This window comes from Cyprinus carpio, chromosome A2 (assembly GCF_018340385.1).
Source record: "Cyprinus carpio isolate SPL01 chromosome A2, ASM1834038v1, whole genome shotgun sequence".
NCBI classification, from domain to species: domain Eukaryota; kingdom Metazoa; phylum Chordata; class Actinopteri; order Cypriniformes; family Cyprinidae; genus Cyprinus; species Cyprinus carpio.
Window position 1 is genome coordinate 9,145,703 of NC_056573.1, and position 21,675 is coordinate 9,167,377.

The 21,675-nt window shown below is 36.4% G+C and overlaps 2 protein-coding genes across 11 annotated transcripts in view; both read left to right on the forward strand.

The window, feature by feature from the left end:
* Positions 1 to 56: 56 nt before the first annotated feature.
* amer3 (APC membrane recruitment protein 3) lies at positions 57 to 10,782 on the forward strand. The gene is made up of 3 exons (XM_019071682.2): positions 57 to 420; positions 1,541 to 4,285; positions 8,447 to 10,782. The coding sequence occupies exon 2, from the start codon at positions 1,563 to 1,565 to the stop codon at positions 4,278 to 4,280; it is 2,718 nt and encodes a 905-aa protein (XP_018927227.1). The 5' UTR covers positions 57 to 420; positions 1,541 to 1,562; the 3' UTR covers positions 4,281 to 4,285; positions 8,447 to 10,782.
* An 851-nt stretch (positions 10,783 to 11,633) lies between these two features.
* LOC109055151 (rho guanine nucleotide exchange factor 4-like) overlaps positions 11,634 to 21,675 on the forward strand; it is an 82,652-nt gene continuing 72,610 nt past the window's right edge. For 6 of the 10 annotated variants that reach the window (XM_042771623.1, XM_042771639.1, XM_042771651.1 and 3 more), the window contains exons 1-2: positions 11,634 to 12,268; positions 14,134 to 14,163. In XM_042771623.1, the coding sequence (XP_042627557.1) occupies positions 12,089 to 12,268; positions 14,134 to 14,163 (210 nt within the window). In that variant the 5' untranslated portion in view covers positions 11,634 to 12,088. Of the gene's footprint in view, positions 12,269 to 14,133; positions 14,164 to 18,951; positions 19,912 to 21,675 lie in introns of those variants that run through there. The other 4 variants (XM_042771643.1, XM_042771648.1, XM_042771633.1 and 1 more) reach the window with 3 other exon arrangements.

Here is a 21,675-nt window from a genome sequence, read left to right on the forward strand (position 1 = left end):
TCAAGCAGTAGCTTTTAGCACTAATTATTTAAAATTATTCTGTGGATTCAAATAGCTATTATTGTAGCTTTAAGTTGAGTGAAGTGGCTTTAATAGAATTTGTGGGTTGTGATTTTAAGAGGAATATATTGTTAATATTAGTCTCTCAGTTTGAGCTGAGCCTGGGGGCCTTATATTTTACAACCAGAGATGTTATGAAAGCCCTTCGGTGATATTTCATTGTCCACAGGCGGTGAAAACGTTTCGCGCTCGTTGTTTGCAGCGGTATGATCAGCGATTGATGATGCTGTGTTGTTAGCGTTATTCTGTCTTCTGATTGGCTATCGTAATTATCTCCACACGCGCGCTGACAGCCAGAGCATCCCATCTTGTCACGCGCTTCAGCTCTCGCCAAACGCCTTCCGTCACATTCTGCTTCAGGTATGTAAAAAGATAACCGCCGAAATGACGTGCCATTCGAATTCGTTCAATTATTAGAATCCAGTGGACTTTGTTTTAGGCAAAAAACGTGTATCAAGGCGTTGCTCAAATGGATTCGAACGACGAATTTCAAGCCAATGGGTCAGAGTAAGATAAAAATGGAGTTCTTCCTAAATATAAAATAAATGGAATTTTGTTTTTGTAAGGCTTTTGCGATTGCCTCATTACTGCTAGTATGACCCGTTGTTAATTTCAAATTGTAGAGCCATATGATGCTCAATCTTGTCATGTGACCTATCAGATTGTCCTTGTGTTATCAGATTTGAGTTATAGTTAAATGATATCAGTATTAACGAGGTGTTTCAATCAAACGAAGTGGACAATAGGTAATTGTTACATCCTGTTTTTCTTACTACAAATCAACCTGTCATTTTTTGCTTTAAAATATACTTTACAGTAGCTCTGTAGTATAAATATTTATACTGTAGTATAAATAGTCCCATGATACCGGACCATTGTATTGATTTAATTACAAGAAGTATTACACTTTGCCCTATTGCGTCAAATAATATCACGGATCAAAATAATAATGTTACTGTTTATTACTGAATAGCTTTCACATATGTACGGCAATGAATCTTCTACTGTAGCTGTCAGGAATAATATAAAACGGACACAAATGTGGAATAACAATTGTGTAAAATGAGTTTAAAGTGCTTTTTAAATGAATATTATTGAGCTGATAAGAGCTATGTTCTTCCTAATTTATTTTTCTTTCTGAAATTAGGTTCATTACTTTTTTTGAAGATTAATTTATTGTAAATGAATCACTGATCTCATAACCAATTTAAAGTGTAGATTCAAAAGCATCAAAATGAAAGAAAAACATTTGATATAAAAATTGTTTATTTTCTTATATTTTAAATATGGTGTATTAAATATTGTGCATTTGCAGGTTCTTTGAAATGTTCTTAATTTTGTTCAGATTTGAGTGATAAAGTATGAAATAGTAGACACATTTATGATTAAAGTACAATATAACATTGTAAAATATTTGAAAATGAAATAAAAAATCATAATCCTTATATTTTACTGTATCTTGGATTTGTCTCATATCTAGTTACAGTTATGTGTATGAAAACATGGAGCTGTCAAGGAGTGAAGATCCTTCAGTTGATCGGAAGAGGTCAAGTAAGGCATGTGGCCGGAGTAATTGGCCTCAAGAACACAAATCTCAAACCATCACGAATAATGGATTTGTGAATACACACAATTCTGATGAAAGCCCATCCTCACTGCCTGTGCCAGACACTCTGGACATACTGTCTTCAGGGGTTAGTGACATGCTCTCAGAAGGTCATAGGCAGCTCCATGGCTCTTTCAGAAGAAGCAGAACCCATGACTGTGTGAGAGGAACGGGACAGCAGCAAGCTGAGAGCCCTGTGTACAAAGATTGGATGAACTGGCACCATCACCATAAGCTGGTGACCAGTGTCAGCTATTCAGGATTTGAGGCACCTCTAAGGCTGCTTTGTGAGAATCGAGATACATCTGGCAGCAGCCATGAAATCATTGATTACCGTAACCTAACACCTCAAGTGCCCTTTGTGCCCTGCATAGCCAAGTCCGTTCCTAAAAAGAGGCTCTCCCTGAGGAAACCTAGGAAGGCCAATAAGGACTTGTTTGTTCACAATAGACACAAACTTGAGAAACCTATGTCCCCAAGTACACCATGTCATGTTACAGGTGAGAATGTTCCAACACTGAAATGGAGGAGGAAGACGGTAAGGCACCGAAAACGTACCACTGCCGGAAACAGATATAATGATGAACTCAGTGAGACTCCCTCCGATGCTTCCAGTGAATGTTGTGCTAATGTCTGTGAGGATGCTGCTTCATTACAAAGCTTTGGATCTCGGGCTGGTTGTGGTGAGATATTTGCTGATGATCTTGTATCACCTGAGGGGGTCCTTAGCCATGAGCATCACAAAGTTGCCTGTGAACCTCTGAGGAAAAGCTCTACTACTACAGGATTCCAGGGAGGTAAGGAGTGTCTGGCCTCTCCAGCGCACACTGAGGTCCTGGACATGTTTGGGTTGTGGGAAACCCTAAACAGAACTTTGCTTTTAGGGCAAAGTTCAAAAGCAACAGGACATGCAACAAAATCCACAACCCCTATCACAAAATCTCCTTCCACAACCAAGTCTGAATATGAAACAACAAATACACTACAACCTAGAGAGGCCGAGATCAGGGAATTTAATACTGATGTGATAACACCCAAAAGTGATAACCGAGGGAACACCAGTGATGAGGGCTACTGTGATTATGTTTCTCCTGGTTTTGAGGACCATAGCAGAAGTTCCCTCACTCCAGTGCATTCCATTAATATCCCAAGGGACACGTACAGTAGAGATGTTCTTTATGAGCTATTCTGTGACCCCAGCGAGGCAGAGATGACCTCGATCTTTAATAATGAGATCAATCTAACAGACAGCATCGTTGGCCAGTGCAGTGATCTTCCATTATCCATGTACAGCTTCCATGATGGAGCAGAGGAGAATCTTGCCCCACCTTTGGCCCAGGACTTTGTTGGTCAAGAGCTTCTGCAAAGTAAATGGATGGGGAAGGATTGCTTACTAAAGCTTTGTGACACTGAGATATCTATGGCTATGGGTATAGTTAACTGGCTAAAGCATAGGACTGACAATAGCAACACAACAGAGTTAAGATCTTCAAAAATGAGAAGTGAAGAAACAAGAGATGAATGTCTGAGATGCAAAACGCAGTCAGCGAGGATTAGGAAATCAACAAAAGGATCGAGAACTGTTAACGGTAGAGGAGACACAGCTGATTTTAAAGAGTCAAGTCAGAAAAGCGTTGGTGCTCTACCCTCAAAATATGATGCAAACACAGTGATGTCAACCTTGGCTTCTCCAGAGAGCCAACCCAAGACCCCAATGAGTGGTGTGTGTTTCAGGATATTCAATATCGACTCTCCTAAAACTCCAGGTGGAGATTTGCAGTCCCCGGTGGTAAGCTCTCCTGGCTCTGGGACAAGGTCTTTGTTTGTGTTGGCCATAAACAAGGATTCTCTTTGTGAATCTTGCAAGAGTTCTCTGAAAAATGGAGCGAAAGATCTGCACCTGTGCCGTTCTTGCATGTCCCTCATTGAGCACATCAAGACTTCAGACCTTTGGGCCCATGCCAGTCTCCCCAGGTCCACTCTAACTCCACAGCCAATAACCAGAGACCTACTCTCTCCAGCCAGCATCTGCGGGATAAGAAGTGACATCAGCATAGCTTCCCTTGTTGAGCAGTGTGCTAGTCAGTTGTCTTCTATGAAAATCAACTTTACTCAAGCTCACTCAAGCTGTAAGATAAAAGATATCCTTGTACCTGAGCAAGGGGTAAAAAGGAACAAAGAACACTCTCAAAAATACATAAAGAAAAAGAAAAGGCCAGTGGCAACTTCTGAGAGAGGCTTGGATGATAGACATCACTTGAGGAAGTCCAGCTTTTCTGAAGATGTGAAACCTTCCCTTTTGGAGACTAAGGGACTTGGTTCTGATGATTTGGTGTTGGAAACTTACGGTCTATGTGAGGTTGAATCTGGTGATGCAGATGTATCTCAAGCTACCAGGCCTACATCTCTTCCTCTCATGGCCTCTGCCTCTTCAGATTTTCATTGCAGAGAGAACCAACACATACACCATTTGAATAAGACTGAAGAGGGAAACCCATCCAAAAAGACGCACAGATTACGGCATCACAGGAAGTCTGCTGTGAATAGTGAGGGATCATGCAGTGTCTTTCCAGGGGATCGAAAAGTAGAACGCAGATGCAGAATGAAGAAGTGAAACAGGTGCTAGATTTTTCTAATCAAAAGTTTGCACATATTTGCACAATTATATAGTTTCATTTGATGTCACATTCATCCATCCAATCATCCATCCATCCATCAATGTATAGGTGTCTGTCATCTGTTGTGGTAATGTAACATTGTCTAAAATGTTTAGAAATTTTCCAAATATGTTTCCTATAAATTACATTTTTTTTGTTTCAAATGATTTTAAATGCACATTTTAAATTAAATATTAGACAATAAGTATAATACAATAATTGTAATATGCAGTCTAAAATATATTTAAACACATGCCACACTGCAGGACGCTATAACTGTTTCACATCATGTTGACTATTCAGTTCATTTTCTTTTTAAAATATGTTTGTTATTTATTTGCTTTTTATTGTATTTTTTCCAAATCAGTGTAATCTTATTGCAAGAAAAATAGAGATAAGAAGAGTTTCATTATTAATGACTGTAGGGGTGCTATAGTGAGGCCTCAGAGGAAACGTGTCACTTAGTCCTTCATCCTGCTGTCAAATTCTCACATGCCTTGCAGGTATACTCACAGCAAGCACATTCTCCTTCAGTTCACTCACAAACAATGGCAAGAGGTGAACAAATTGGCATGCTGTACTGTAACAGGCTGTCAATTGCAGCAGCTGATCATTATGCAGTTAAAAAAAATACAGTAGGAAAATCAGAAAGGTTTAACAGCATAATACTTAATATATTCCTATGTTTTGTCTTTTAAAGGCATTTTCAAAGTAGTATATTTAGAGTCTTTTTACACTGCCAGTCATTAGTGCAGAAGCACAGATCAGGGCCTTTAAAACATCTTCTTTAATTACATCGCAAGGGAGTCAGTGGCCACTGTTTTGTGCTTGTGTCAGGGGAAGTGTTTGTGTCCCAGTGTTTCAAGGCTTCCTGGGGATTATTCTGCTGTAGCTGGGTCAGCAGAGGTGCTTGAAAACTCTGATCTATGGGTTGTTTGGTGTGTGCATCACAGAGCACTGATGGACTGAATATGTAATTAGGATTTTAGGGGGAGGGAGGGAGGGTTTTAATCATTTGGTCTATTATTAGTAGTCATGCAAACTATTTCAAAAAAAAGATCTGAGGTGACTACAATCTCCTGAAATACATTAATATTGAAACATTGAAAACTACAATAAGCATTGTCTATCTGGATTTGCTCCTTTATAAATGACTTCAGAATTATAGTTCTCCAGGCGAACGTGTTTGGAGTAAATTAATTAGCACGAAGGATAGCAGATCTGCTTTTGATAGGGCTTCAAGGTCAGATATCCTCCCTATATATGTATCTGTGTCTTGTTATATATTTCAGCTGATATCTTGAAACAGATGGGAAAGCTCTCAGTATATTGGCAGTGTACCAGCATGAAAGTGGATATGATTTTAGAGTCGTTAGGTTCTGATTTAGCATTTGATGCTGCAGTTCATTCTTTTTTGTAATTGTTTTATATTGCTTAGGTGTATGGGGCTGTGTTTTGATGAAGATTTTATTATTTTTATTTTGCTTAGATGCTTTTTGGTGATTAGGACAAACATCTGAGCTGTGGTAATTAATTATTTAAAATCATAATGGTGGAACTGAAAGTAAATGGAATTTGAGGAGAATAGCTTGTTAATAATTTAAAAAGGCTGTCTGGCCCTGTTGACAAAGAATTTGATTCAAAATCAAAATGCCTTAAATTTTTTTTTTTTTTTTTTTTTCTTTGTGGAAACTTTAAATGGGCATTTTACAGCCTTTTTGCCAATCTTCTTACCTTTCTGATGCTAAAAGGGGCCCCGAAATGTGGGAAGAGCACTAGTTGTGTCAGATTGCTATATATTTATTTTATTTATTTGCTACATTTACTACACATCCTGCTACTTATTTTTTTTTTCTTTTCTGTTTTTAGCATTTTAATTGTTTTAATTAACTTTATATTTAATTTAATTGTATAAAATATAAGATGATGTGAAATTGTAGGAATTAATTAAGAACTAAATCAACCTATTGCATTTTAGGCAAATGGCCTTTTAGTTTTAATTTAAACTAGATTGTAGGCATGTTAATGATATTTTGCCTGCAGAAAATGTTGAATGTAGATACTGAACTAATCTTGAATTCCACTGTCACTCTAATCAGGCTAATTTTTATCCACCTTCAGTCTACTTCTCTTAACAGAGCTGCTTTAGAAGATTAATACGCAAATAAAACCAGGACAACATCAAGAGAGCGTGAGACAGGACTTTCTTTTATTAAGTGTTTGTATTTCTTATTGCAAGATCAGTGTACAATAAAAATGTGAATCTTGTTTTCCTTAGCAGGAAATGTGTTTGAATGTGGCCTGAGGTATATTGCTTGGCTTGTTTTGGATGGTTACTGTATATCATGGTTACTGGGTTGGATATGAGTAGTGAATGGTCTATTGACATACTTTTATTTCCTGCTCAGCTCTCAGTGGATCTTCACACAACAGACAGCTGTTTGCATGCACATCTGGAAAATATGAAAGCGTGTATTCAGTCAAAGACATAGCGTGTATTCAGCTGTGTGTTATGTTTTTGACATAATTTGTTTTATTTTTTATTGGGGGATGTTTTAATGTTTGTTTTTTTTGTTATTTTTTGTCAGATTTAGAACAGTGTTATTTTTACACTGTAAAGTACAGTTTGGCCACTATGTGGCAGTATAGACATTTCACAACCTATGCAGTGCACAAAACCCAGTGTGAGATTGAACAGAATGTTTAAACCACCTGCATTTCTTCACCAGAATCGAACTAAGCTTGTCTGTATTTCCTCATACATTATTTTTCATCAGAGCAGGACATTTTCTACACATGCTTGTCTCATCTGATGCAGTTCGGCTTGCAGCCAGAGGGGAAGGGGTTCATGTTGGCTTTGACTGCTCTATAATCCATCAGTGTGCTCCTGGGAGTGTTCTTAGCAACCCGGGAGCCACTGCAGAGCAGATGTATAGAGCTTGCTGACTGCTGCCTATTGAGAGAGGTGATGCTGAACAGGACTCTGTTCTGTTTTCTGGCTTAGGGAATAAGCCTCATGCTGTTAGTTTGGTTGCATGACTTTGCGGACGATTTAGTCCAATGACATGGGACACAATGGGGGACTGTGTCGATATTGAGGAATGGAATTAGCTATTCGTGCAGGACACTAGGTTGGAAAATGAATAGACTGCACTGCTGGAGCTCTAAACCCTTGTAGAGTTGGTTGATGCTTAAAGGAAACAAACATTTGTCTCAAAGTAGAGTAATTAATCTGGTGCAGCTGCTTCAAATAATTGGCACTGACAACGACAGGAGTGAAATGTACTCACTTCAGATGCTGAAAGAGTTTGTGAATAATTATAGAATCACAGTATGAATGAATGTCACAATATCTGTCAAAACATGTTTCACCCCTCCCCCCAAAAATAAAAAAATAATTATATTTTGCATAATCAGAAAATACATTTTTTAGGATAATACATTTTTAATAATAATAATAATAATAATTATAATTATTATAATTACATTGTGACATTTAAGCACATTAAGCAACACAATTCTTGTTGACTGTCCAATCAATCAGTCAGTCAGTCAGTCAATCAATCAATCTAATTCTCATTTTTGTTTACTGTTTATTAGTTAGTTATTTAGTTAATCAATCAATCTAATTCTCATTATTGTAATGTGAAAATATTTATATATATATAGGATTAAAATGTATATGTAAATTTTACTTTTTATACATGTAAATTGTATATATATGTGTGTGTGTGTGTGTGTGTATATATTAATATATATAAAAGTATAAATATTGTAATGTGTGTGTGTGTGTGTGTGTGTGTGTGTGTAATTTTAATTTTAAAAAGTACAATTCTAAGTGTGTGTGTGTGTGTGTGTTATTAAAAAGTTTGGGACAAGAATTTTATACACTATATCAGTTTTGGAGCAAGGATGTTATACACTATATCAGATTTATGAGAAAGCAATTTTAATTTTTTTTTTTTGAGTATAATGTCAAAATACATTACATCTTAATCTATACATGTATTATTTCTTATTTGTATTCTGAGTCTTATTCTTTTTTTCTTTTTCTTTTTTTTTTGTGGTGGTGGGTTATGTATGATTTTTATTTTTGATGTGTTTTCTAATTTCTCCTTCACAGATTCTGAATTTGTGGATCCTGTCTTAAACTCGTTTCTTGTGTCCAGTACCTCAGTCCTCTGGGCAGCTGACCTCTCTACCAGCTGTCAAAGTCTCTACCTTTCTTCCACAAGAAATCTGACATGTTTGCTCATTTTACTGTCAACTCAGCAACACTGTCAGCCTGGAACAACAACAGGTCTGTTGATCTGTTTGTTTGAAAAGTGAAAAGTCGTATCAGTGTTTTTCTCTCTCTACAGTGTTTCTGCAATCACTGCTATTTCTTATTGCAAGTTTATTGCTGGAGTTTTCAAACCAAGGATCAATGACAGTACATACTAGTGCAATAACTACAATAACACTTTATTAATGTCCGAGGGACACATTTTAAACTGTTGTCTTAGAGAAAATGTATGGAATTTGACATTGTGGGAAGTTATACTTAAGCTTGTTTTTCTACATCGAAACAATCTGTCAAGCTATTTGAAAAGCTCTATTCTAGAGTTTGGAAGAGAAACAGACAGTTTCTTGAAAGGATTGGGACAGCTGGAGACATAGTAATGGAATCAACTTTGCATTTTCATTTGTCCAATTAGAGTTCAAAACAGAGATGGATAATCGTGTATCAGTGAATAAACGAGGTAAAGTAGCCCTTTGAAAGAACGCCTCTGATCTGGCTGATGTGACCAGAATTGATGAGAGGCACCAAGAAAAGGGTCCATTCATATATATAGTAGGCCTCTTCACAAAGCAGGCAGGTGGAACTTTTACTTGTTGTCTTTGTCCATTTTGAATTGTAAATCTGCCAGTTCAGTCCCTTTGTTTACTTGGTAAATACTTCAACTCAACCTAGACTGCAATAGTCTAGCTAGGGCTGTTATTGAACAGAATTCCCATAAATACAACCCCTGGTATAACTAGTAATCTATATATGTCTGCACACCCTTCTTTGAGCACACAGTTATCTGCTTAAATATAGATGTCTGCACATCTATATTTGGTTGGCCGGTTATCTGTTAACACTGAACTTTATTTCATACCATTTATTTACACTCTTAATGGTTATGGATGTTTATATGAATAGAACAAATTTTTGCAAAAATAAATTTGGATACCAAAAAAATGGTACCTTTAGAAGTGGCCTATATGTGCATGCAATCCTTGCTCTAAACAAAAGGAAATCAAAGGGTCGTTTCGAAGAAACCCTTTCTGCTAAAACCTTAGCAGCTATTAGTAAAGTATTATATTTCAGGGCCTCAACCTGTTTTTCATTACATCACTATCAGCCATAACAACATCTGGTACAGGGTTGATGTCAGTAATGAAGGCAAGGATAATCCTCAATAAAAGCACTATAGTTTTCATATTATTTGATATACTTAAAATTGAGGAAGTTGTTTTATTTGTGTTGCTGTTTAGTATTTCTTGTACAAATAATTATATTATTTCTCAGGAAAGGTGTGTCAAAATTCAAGAATTAGATGACAGATAATAGCATGTAAGACTTGAACCACTGTCAATATCCTAATAATATGAATGATTATATTGCTAAATGAATGTGTTGCATGAATTTGTAGGCTATATAAACTTTGTAAAGTGCAGATTTTGTTGGAATGGAGTATAAAGAAGGTTATTTTGTCACCTCTTAGTGCCATTATATTCTTTTCAAGACAAGGCAGCTGACAATTATCGTAGTTCTGTGCAATATTTATACTGATGTGCTTACCTTTGTCACTGAGTATTAATAAAAACCTGTTTATGAATCCATATGGATTTAAATGACATCTTTTTGGCATTTATGGTGTACCAAAGGTTGATTTCACACTCCGATGTGGGCTGTTTCTAAACCAAGCAGATGAGCTGAGGTGTCAGCACTGTATGTATTGACTATAGCTCAGACATTGCTTAATGGACAGAACAAAAGCTGAGCAAACAACAGAGTGAGTGAACAGAGCCCTGTATCAGGCCTGGCGCCGGCTGTACTTTAAGACAAAATCACATCAACAAGTCTGTGAATAAATGTGGATATAAAAATTACTCTCTCTTTGCAGAGCCACTTTTTCTCCAAAAGCATTACAATAATCTTAATATAATACAATAATAAGCTTAATTAATTAAGTTTAATTAAGGGATTTCAACCAGGGGTCTGTGAAGATACTTCAGGGGGTCCATATGACGTAAGATTAAGGAATAGTTCACCCAAAAATTAAAATTTGCAGAAAATTTTGTTTGTTTCTTCATAGGAAAAGATTTGGGGAGATTTAACTTTATATAGCCAACAGATACTCTGAAGTGAATGGGTGCTGTCAGAATGAGAGTTCAAGAGTTCAAACATCTATTAAAAACATCAGAATAATCCACAAGAAAACTCCAGTCCATCAGTTAACATCTTCTGAAGCGAAAAAAAAGAGTGTTACAAAAAGATAGTTAGTTACAAAAAGATCTGTAACAAACAAAACCATTAAAACATTCTGGCTAAAATGAGTCCTCTATCAATATAATCTCCAGTGAAAAAGTCATATCTGAATCAGGAGAGAAATATGCACAGATCAAGCACTTTTTACAAGCAAGAACAATTCGAAACAGTTCTTAACAAATATTTTTGTATATTTTGATATGAGAGGACAACAGGGGATGGACTGGTGTACTGGTATTTTGGCCAGGTTTAAAGTTAAAATTATTGTGATGTTTTTAGCAGCTGTTTGGACTCTCAATCTGATGGCACCCATTCACTGTAGGGGATTCATTTGTGAGCAAATGATGTAATGCTAAATTTCTCCAAATCTGTTCAGATGAAGAAACAAACTCATGTAGCTACATGTTGAATAGCCTGAGGGTGAGTACATGTTCGACAAATTTTCATATTCAAGTGAACTATTCCTTTAAGATAATGATTTTGTTCTGATTAAATAATGTAACAATAATATTGTTTTATAATCTTTGATTGATGGTATGTGTCTGCATTTCTTGACAGTAATAAATTATCTATTATTGAAAGAAAATGCTTAAAATATGCAATTGACTCTATATAATTCACATCTGCATCTACACTTAAGTTGTTTACAGTGCAAATGAACGCGCATAGATGGTGATTTGTATGTGAGTGTTCCAGTTTGGCGCGTCTCGCTGCTCCCGTAAACAAAGCCTTTGATTGGTCCATTTGGCGTTGACGTCAGAATTCCATCCACTAACGTTACTCTGAAAGACGCTCGAGAGCTCGCAGCGTACACAAATTCGCTGCTTAGTGGGCGCGTTCTGGTTTGTCGCGTCGCGTCGCTCGTTTACTGTATAATTGAAATGCCAGTGGAGGATATATCATATCTGAAACTCCTCTCCCCCCTGACTGTCAGCGACAAACAACGTGGGACGCTGGAATTTGTTATACCACACCACAGAGACTTTTGCCCTGCTTTTTATACACCGCCGCCGCGTCATAAGTAAATCTCGCGTTTCGCGGAGCTGGAAAATATGTGTAAACTACTGACAGCGCTGAAGTAAACATTGCACTGTCACCCGCGGTTGAGTACTCACAAATGTCATGCACTGTTCAAGAGCCTTTGTCTTCTGTGACATTCAGCGGACAGCCAACATGAAGCAGACAGGTACAGTCAGAACACTTTGCCTGTTCTAATGGACTTTAAAACTTGTTGAAATCATTGTTAACATGGAAGAGGCAGGCGCTGGGAACGGTACTGGGACGCAGGGCTGTGAACTGGAGCGTTCTGGAGACGGAGGACTGGATGAGGTGCAGATGCATCTCGCCTGCTTACCGGAGCGGTACATGAGAGCCAAGTTTTCCCTCTCCGCGTACATATTTTGTTGGACGGTAGTAAAGTTGTGTCAGGTAAGGCATGTTGCATTTGAAAATACAATAAAATTAAGTAATGAACAACATTTAAACGCTTCACAATAAAGTCAGGCTTTAAGTCGTTCAACGTATGATGTTCTGCATACAGTACAGTATTTAAATATATATTCTGCATACAGTACAGTATTTATATATATATATATATATATATATATATATATGTATATATATATATATATATATATATATATATACATTCATTCTTCAACATAAATGTACACTGCAAAAATAAATTTGGTGCTCAGTATTTTTTGTCTTGTTTTCCAACATAATAATAATAAATAAAATAAAATTAAGTGACTTCATGTTTAAAACTATTTTTTTTTTCTGTTTGAATCAAGTTTATTTTCTTATACTGCTGGCAGGTTAATTAAATTTATTTTTTTATTATGTTTTTTTTTTTTTATTTTTAAGTAAAATGTATCTTCACAGGTCACTTAAATAGCTGTGTAAAATGAAAAAAAAAAAAATTTACAAATAGAAATGTATGCTTCGAATAAAATGTGGTCATAAAAAGTGTAGGTTTCATTATTATGTAAGACATGGGTTTTCAGTCTTTACAGTTTTCTTAGCATTTTGATTAAAACTATGTTAATATAACTAAATTTAAAATTAACTTTTGATTTACTGAGGCCCCCCTCGAAGTTTGCAGAGGCCCCCCAGTGTGCCCCAGACCCCTGGTTGAGAACCGCTGATCCTGAGTATGGTCTTGTTTATAACAGCTGGTGAAGGTTTGCTTCACAGTAAATTCCCTCTCAGTCAAAAAGTTTAAATTACTTTGAGTGGAGTCAGACCCTCCACCTGCTTTATCCCGGGGGGTCTGTTAAGCTCATCAGTATTTAACTACCCAACCCTTCCTCTCAGTCTCACCCCTTTTATACCCCAATCATATTATAGCATGATGCAGTTGAAAGGTGTGAAATCTTCATCAATGAAACGTCTATAATGGCTGGCTGACTGCATTCATGTGCTATCCTTTTTTGAATTTCTGCCATTTGAACCTTTCCATGAATGTAGCAGCTGTAAATCACAACAACTTCTCAAAGTTTATGACCTATAAGAGGTTTATCTGGGGTTTAGCATCTTTTATTCTAAGCAAGGCGTAGCAAGAACCTCTGCATGCCCAAACATCAGCAACAAAATGGTTTCTTGGGCTATTTAGGGAATTAAAAGACTAGTTTGTATAGTGAGTATTTTTTGGTAGACACTGTCATTTCAAAGACCTTCAGTGATCCCATTCTTGTGAGGCTTCCTAATGTATTAATGGTTTAAAATGGTTGAAATCTGACAACTTAATCTGGTTTAATAAAAGATTATATAAATAATGTACCTACCTTTTAGCAGTCTTGTAATGAAACAGAGCCGGCTGTCTCAGGTCGGAGGTCACAGCACAACCTTGAACTGGTTTTGATTGGTTGAAGAATGAACACTGACACTGAAGCTCAGCAGGAGCTTTTTTACATGGTAGAGCCCTAAATGGATGGCTAGTAGATCAAACAAAGGCATGTATTTATAAAGACATTTATGATTTAAAAAAAAAATGAGTAGCTTTTAACAAGCACCATGGGTTACATTTTTCTCTTTCATGTTTATTTGGTAACATTACTTTTAAATATAGTAGGCTTTAATGCTAATTTCATTTCAAGATACCTGTTTTTCCTCAAAAGAAGTCATAATATTGAAGGTGTGGGCTATGCGCTAAGAAAATCTTGTTTACCTTACCCTAATTAAACATATCTTATGATAGTTCCAGTAATGCTGTACCAGTTCCCTGTGGTTTGTACAGAAATGTTGGTACTTTAATATAACACACACGTCATGTTTCTTTTGTCTGTCTCCAGAGATTAAGACCATCGCCAGTTCTTACCCAGGTAAGCTTAGTCTTTCTTTTGAGTTTGATAAACCTGATTGTACTCTACAGAAAAACACACATAATTCACACTGTAGCCAAACCATATGGACTAAATTGTTGCCATAATTCTCATTCAGTTAATTTCCACTGATGCAGTGAGAACTTATTATCTAATACTCTTAGATCTGTCATTTTCCATTTAATATAAGGATCCATTCATTTGAATTTAATCCCACTAAGTGTCTTTCAGCCAAAGGGTTTGATGTAATCATCACTGAGGAGCAAGCGTGCACCATCAGGACATACTGTGCTTCTCCTCACTTTCTGCCAACAGCTTATCTGCCTTAACCCCTGCAGAGGCTGTGCCTTAACTTGTCGGATGTTGCTAAGGAGTTGTGCAATGCATTAAAGTCTAGTGTCTGCAGATGATTAGTGCACTCGCCTGATACAATGAACAGAAGGTTTGCAGTGTGTTGTGTTGTGTTGTGTTGTGCTGATCAGGTATGAACATGCCAGAAAATGATGTTGGTTTATTCATTGTGGTTTTAGGCAGTGTTGCCTCTTATTTAATGGAATGATTAGTCCTGATAGTTTACCACTTCTCCCTACAGCAGTAGTTGTTGATCCCTGTCGTACAATTTGTTCACTTCCTTACTTGTTTTATTGAAATGTTACCTAATATTATTGCATAATATTTTTAATTCAGTAGGAATTATATATTAAAAGGAGGTTCATACAGTCATTCTGAATACTTGTTTGCAGGAGCTTGTTAGTTTTTGCATTGACATGATTTTGTAGGAACTGTTAAGGCTGAACTGTGATTATGTTGAGGTCAGGGGTCAGGTTAAACCATCCTGCAGAAGTGTTATCATGATTGCATAAGTATGTTCATTTCTTTCCTGAAGTCATGTTCATCAAAATAAGACGAAACTTGATGCGTAGCATCATAGCCTGTAAATTCCACCCATTTAAATAGCTTTGGGTGAATTCAAACTGGATTCAGGCATCTTGCATCATATTAATAGCATAAGGAAACCTTGTTTAGAGTCATGAAAATTATTAGGACTCTTAATCCTCTCCGGAGTTATAATTTAAATTTACTAAATATTTGTAAAAAATATTTATAAAAAAAAAAAAATACAGAAAAAAGAAACACCTCAATGTTATCCAGAGGCCCAAATTTAACAAAATATGCAATTTAGTGCAGTTGGTATATTTATATGGCAAAAAGTAAGAAAAAATTCTTATACATAACAGTGACATAACAGTGTTTAGCAAGCTACTTAGATAAAATACATATAAATATCAGTTGTCACTCTATATCCTAATGATTTGTTGTGATAAGATCATATTTAAATGCTTAATTTTATTATCAGCTTGGTAGTTTTTACTTTGAGGGGAAAACATATAATGAAATTAAGAGATGTTTAAATAAATGTTCCTCAAAAGCCTGTCCTATGTTTACTTTATAAAAATCAGCAAAGAATTCACAGCAAAAAGACATATGTACCACATCCTGAAAAGGGGCGTTTTAGAATTATACTAAAAAGCCTTTTACTTGCTAATAAGGTATAAACTACTGTATTATTCAGAGTGCATGTTGTAGATTGTGTACAACAGTACAGCAAAGTTTGATCATGTTGATAATTTAAATGCATTATAAATTTATATATCAAATGTGATACAGTAGGCATTATAGGGTTAAGTATGTTGGGATAAGAATTTGACCCATTTATCCTGGCAGATTTGCTGTTCTTCTGGTTGGTTTAGTGGTGTAGGATTTGCCACACTTCTTGGTGCCGTGTGAAGTGCAGATTGTGTTAGATTTATGCAACACATATATATTAAATTTTTGTGCCATTTAACCATAAAATCTTTGATTGTGTGCTCTGTTATAGTATGGTTCTTATGAGTACCATAGTCTATTTGACTTATTTGAGTGATGGCATCTATTGTGCCACCCTCTTTTATAGGCAGAGCTCTTGATATGGTTGACTGCTGCACCTTTACTACATTATCCATACTGAACTTTTATATCCCACAAAGGGATATTGGCCTCGTCGTGCTTCTCTTGCAGATCTGCTTATTCACATTGAGAGTGTTAGGCACAACCTTTCAGTCATTGTCTGGGTGATTTATGTAGCTTTCTGTTGTTGATAATTGAGCCAATAGTGCACTTTGGAACATCTGGACTTGCTTTGGCTGTACCTCAGAATTTTCTTTGGAATGAGGTTTCATCTAAACACCAATAAAGCAGTGAAGATAAGCACTTCTACAAGATCGCTGAAACACTAATGTTTACAAGTTTCGGATTGCAATGATGTTTTAATGTTTATGAAAGAAGTATCTTATGCTCACCAATGCTGCATTTATTTGACAAAAAATGCAGTAAAACAGTAATATTAGGAAATATTATTACAGTTTAAAGTAATTTAATATATTTTTAAATGTAATTTATTCCTGTAATGGCAAAGCTGGATTTTCAGCATCCATCACTCAGAATTGCTTTGCATATTTGCAAACAATATATATGTGCAGTGCATACAAATAAAACTATCACAAGAAATACATTTTAAATTCAGTAAAATATAAGAATTAGATTTTAATAATAATATAATATATAGATTTATATATTTATGTATTTTTTTTAATTATCATTTATATACAATAAAAAAAGCATTTTATACTAGTGAAGGTAAAAAACAGTTGCCTTTAATGAAAGGGATTTTGTAGAAGATGAAATACTGGTAGAATTTCATGCTTTTCCAGCTCAGCACTAATCTGCCTCTTCATGTCTCAGCTTGTACCTATTTTACAGCTGTGTCACTTAAATCATCTTCTGGGCATTTAGCCTTTGAGTATTACAGGTGTCACCCACAATACAGAGTGAAATTTCATTTAAAATATTTCTGAGTGTATAAGATGTAGACACTATACCTTTAACTTTGGGGTTTAACTTGGTACAAATGCATGTTTGTATATTTATATATCAGCTAATGGTTCCATCTGCACAGTTTGCTCTCAGTTCAGACTTATGAAAATCAGGGTTATATATAATGTATGTATTACAAAGTATTTGCATGCTTTAAATGGTGCACCATTATATTCAGTTAGCCTGGAGATATATTCTTGGATTTCTGGTCACATGCTTCTGTAAAGTATGCTTTGAAGGATTGTGCCCTACAGGCAATGCAAGTTAGAGGCATGAGTTATAATGCCACAAACATGCAAATAATGCTGCATCAATCATAAACTCCTACATTAGTTCTAATAATAACACATAATCTTCAGAAATCCAAGCATTGCCCTTCTTGTTTGTGGACCGGAGGTAGAACCTGTCACAATGCTCATGACCCAGTGCTGAACCTCAGGCTTGGCTTTAGACTGCAGTATTGGCTGCGGCGAACTGTTATGTGGCGAGCGGATGATAGTAGCGGACTGCCAGGGTAAACTTCACCCTGGGTAAAGTTCTCTAGATACACGCTCCATAATTACTCTCCTTAGACGTCTTTAGACAATGGGTTAAACACTACTGTGCTCACTAAAAATGTCTGGGAACCACAGATATGTGAAAAGAGGAGCTAAAGAGAGTTGGCAGAACTTGTATTGTTTCTCTGCTTCAGATCTTTCCTCTGTGGATTAGATAGAATGACAGAGTTTTGTCTGTGCTTTTGAAGTTCAATTCATTTTTACGTGGTCCGTTAATCAGTCAAGCATCGGTAAGAGCTCCTCATTATCATGTACCGCCCCGCTTGCATTGTGACCTCTTTCAGCTCCTGACTGACAACTTCCCTCTGTGCTCCTTCCCCCTTAACCCGCCCAACACTGAATAACTGATTTTGATCACTCGCTGTAATAAAAGTCACATGTCTGGCAGGAACAATGGCCTTTCATTTGGTGGCTGCATTCATTATGACTATACGATGTTAGTATTTAGTGCAAGATTCGTGCTTCATGCTAGGTGAGACAGAGGGAGAGTGAGAAAGAGAGAGAGCGACAGTTATTCAGGGGTATTCGTTATGGCCTAAACAAAGAGATCTGGAAGTGCTTGCTTTTCTTTTCATTCCCTCTCCTTTTAGAATAAAACGACTTCTCACGCACACTCTTCTTCTTTGGAGGTGGTTGCTACAGGCAAAGGGCTGCAGGTGGTGTGCCAGATTTGTACTGACAAGCTGTTTGTTTATTTCCTCTTGCCTCAAAGCACTAAAACCTGCTCAGGTGGACTACATAGACTTCATTTATGAATGTTGACCTGTGGATCATGACTTTGTTGAGTCCTTATCAGATGAATATAATTGGACTTTTAAATGGGAGTTGATGCTTCCTTCCTCTTATAATTGTTTAGTGATTTTTATGATTGTTGGCCTTTTTTTTTTGACTTAATTTTTTAATATTTGATTGCAATACAAAATTGCTGAATTAAAAATGTAAACTATAAATAATTATAATTATAACAACAAAAGACTGTCAGTCTGTGAATTAGTGGTGGGAATTTTTCAGTGATGGGAATCTTTCTGCAGGTTACATTATTAATGAATCATTCATACAAAAGATTCATTTAAAAATGCTGATTAATAAAACATCATTTAATAACTGATTAATTTAAAAAACTAATTATTTCAGGAATAAATTACTTAAATGTCTTTATGAGTGAGTCATTGAATTATTCACTCAACCAATTTGTTCAAAAACACATTTATTCAGGAAAGTCACTGCTGTGTATTGCTTTGAGACAGTCAACAGTCAATTCTGCTAGTTTATCTACGGGGGAAAAAGGGTTTGTCTTCGTAATTTTTGGTCAAAATCTGAAAATTTGCTTCCTCTATGGAATGGAGTTCCATTTCTGATGATGTCAGATTGAGCAGAACATCCTTAAAATACTCAACTCTGAGTCTGCTGCGAGCTAGAGTTGGTGTGGATGTGCGCAAAAATCAAGCCCCGCCCTCTATTTTTTTCTCATTTAATTTAATTTCACTCGGAAATACACAACTTCTGGATGCAATTTCTGGTTCACGCATACTTTAAAGGGAGAAGTATAGGGAGCCTCGACTAGTTTGATTTTAGTTTAAAAGAGAATTCTTGTAAAAATGGCCAGTAATGTTTAGTAATATTAACGATAATGCCAAAGGCCTGGTGTCAGTGAAAGGATACTTGTACATTAATGGGCTGTTGAGTTACCTAATAAGACTGAAACATCAATAAATCAGTTTATTTTTCAAACACTTCCCCTGAATGCAAGCGTTTTATATTCCTTTCGCTATTGTGCACCTGTTCTGCAAGTTTTATCTGTTTAAAACACTTGTTTGCAGAAAATCTCACGAGGATACGCTGCCATGAAAACACACTGCTATGAAAATAAAAGGAGCGCACCGACTTTACCTGTCAGACTGCACTGAGAAATGATTAGCATCCTCTGGGCGAAAAGGAGGAAGGAGTCCACTCCCCTGTGATTGGTTCTTTCTCTCCCTCTCTTTATTCAGAAAACCTCAATTTCTTAGCGGCATCAGACTGTCCTGACTGGCCCTTTTCTCTTGTTCCGTTTTTTTCCCTCCCTTTTTCACTGTGTTTTGGGATGGGCTTCCTCCTTCTTTGTTTTCGTGTCACAGTTTGAGTCACAGGCTGTGGAGTGAGTGCACTGTAAGTCTCAGTGCAGTCAGGGTGATGAATGGACTCCAGGAACCAGTCTGGCTGAACTCAGATCAGCTTTCTGAGGAGAGTGGCTGTTAGGATGCCAAACAGAGGCTGTGACCACAGAGACATGGCACAGGTATGTCGGAGAAACTACTTGATGTAAATCTTGTTGTGGTCAGTTAAGCAATCCATTTTCTTTTTGGATATTAGATGACCATATTGCAGTGTTTCTCGGTAGCTTTAGTGTAAAAGTCTCATTGATGTACACTTTGCGGCGCAGACACCTGTATAGGGGTCAAACACACTGTGCTTTGTTCAGCCATGTTATTTTACACCACGCTGTAATGTAGCCAACCAATGTGTTTTGTTTTACACTGATAGGTTAGCAATTATTTAGGCATTTTCTTTAGATGTTATGATATAATACGTCATGGATAGAACCGTTATGGCAGTTGTACGTTCTAGTTTTCTATTGTTAAGCCAATAATTGTGTTTGGTGTATCACACTTGGACAGATCAGTCAACAAAACTCTATTGTTCGGAGCCTGTAATAATCTTAGGGATTCCATGACTCGGTTCATCACACAGCATTGGCCTTGTGAACTCTTGTTGTATATAATATGTGAATTGTGTAAATTTGAGTTTTAAGATCATGTTTGTTTCATACAGCACTGATGTGGTTTACATGCTGCATGCTACTGTTCTTAGTTTTTAAACATTTACTCTGTTTGATTGAGAATTATGTGCTTTCTCCAGTGAAATATTAGAAATGTTAGTCTTGCCAAAGTTACCATTCTTAGTTTGACAGATTAGCGTATGACATTTAATGGCAAAATCTGAAGAAAATATATATGATTATATATACTTTACGTAATTACTTTAATATAAAAATTAAATACAGTTCAACAAATACTACTTAAATACGTATCCAAATATTAAATACATACTTTACAATTTGGGGATCAGGGGTTTAATGGGGAATCGGCAGAAATCTGCTTAATTGTTAAAAAATTTTTTGTGAAATGTGGTACATGTTCTTGACAGTGTTCATGAAATTCACCAAAATATCTCAATATAATGATAAAATAAGCAGATTCAAAAATATTGATGTTATTTATCCTTGAAGCTGTTTTCTGCTTCATTTCCTAGACTTCCTATTGGATTAGTTGGGTAAATGAGGAATTCTTTATTAGTCTTGCTGAGATGTCCTGATGGAGCCCCCTAGTTGCTGAGTTCAGAGGTAAAGGGCAGACAAACAAAGCAGCAGAGGTTACCATCCATCGGTAAACTAACATTCGTTTATATAGCACTGCTTTAGTATCACAGAAGGTACAGCTACAAGTGTTGAATGACATTGTAAGATAGTTTGATAAAACTGGATACTAATGGCTGGCACTTGTCAGAATCATACACAAAAGAAAGACAGAAGAGAGTAGAACAGCTTTTAGCCATAAATGTTTATAGTGTCTTATACAGAACTAGTTTCAACATTTGTGTCTTCTCCTGTCCTTTGGGATGTAGCTGGATAGTGAGATATGAACAGCTCTGGAAAATATCTGTTGTGCTCATGCTGATGGAATTGTTGCTGTGTCAGGTACAGTAGCATTCTGCAGCTGCTAGTGTCTGTCACGAAACAGCTGTTGTTTTTATCATTGATGTCATTTCTTTTTTTCCCCTTTTTTGCACATAGCCAATAATAAAAGTGCTTTAGGACTGCGGTTCAGAATAATAAACAAGGCGTGGTGTTGTCTCAGTGTTGTGTGGGGGTCATGAATGTGTTTCATCTCTCCCAAGAGGAAAAGAAATGTGGAACGTTCCGGTCTCGCCCTGTACTGTCTGCCAGCCCTCCAGCCCCCGTCTAGTCCTGACTCCTTCAGAACCCGAGAAACATCGCAGAGTG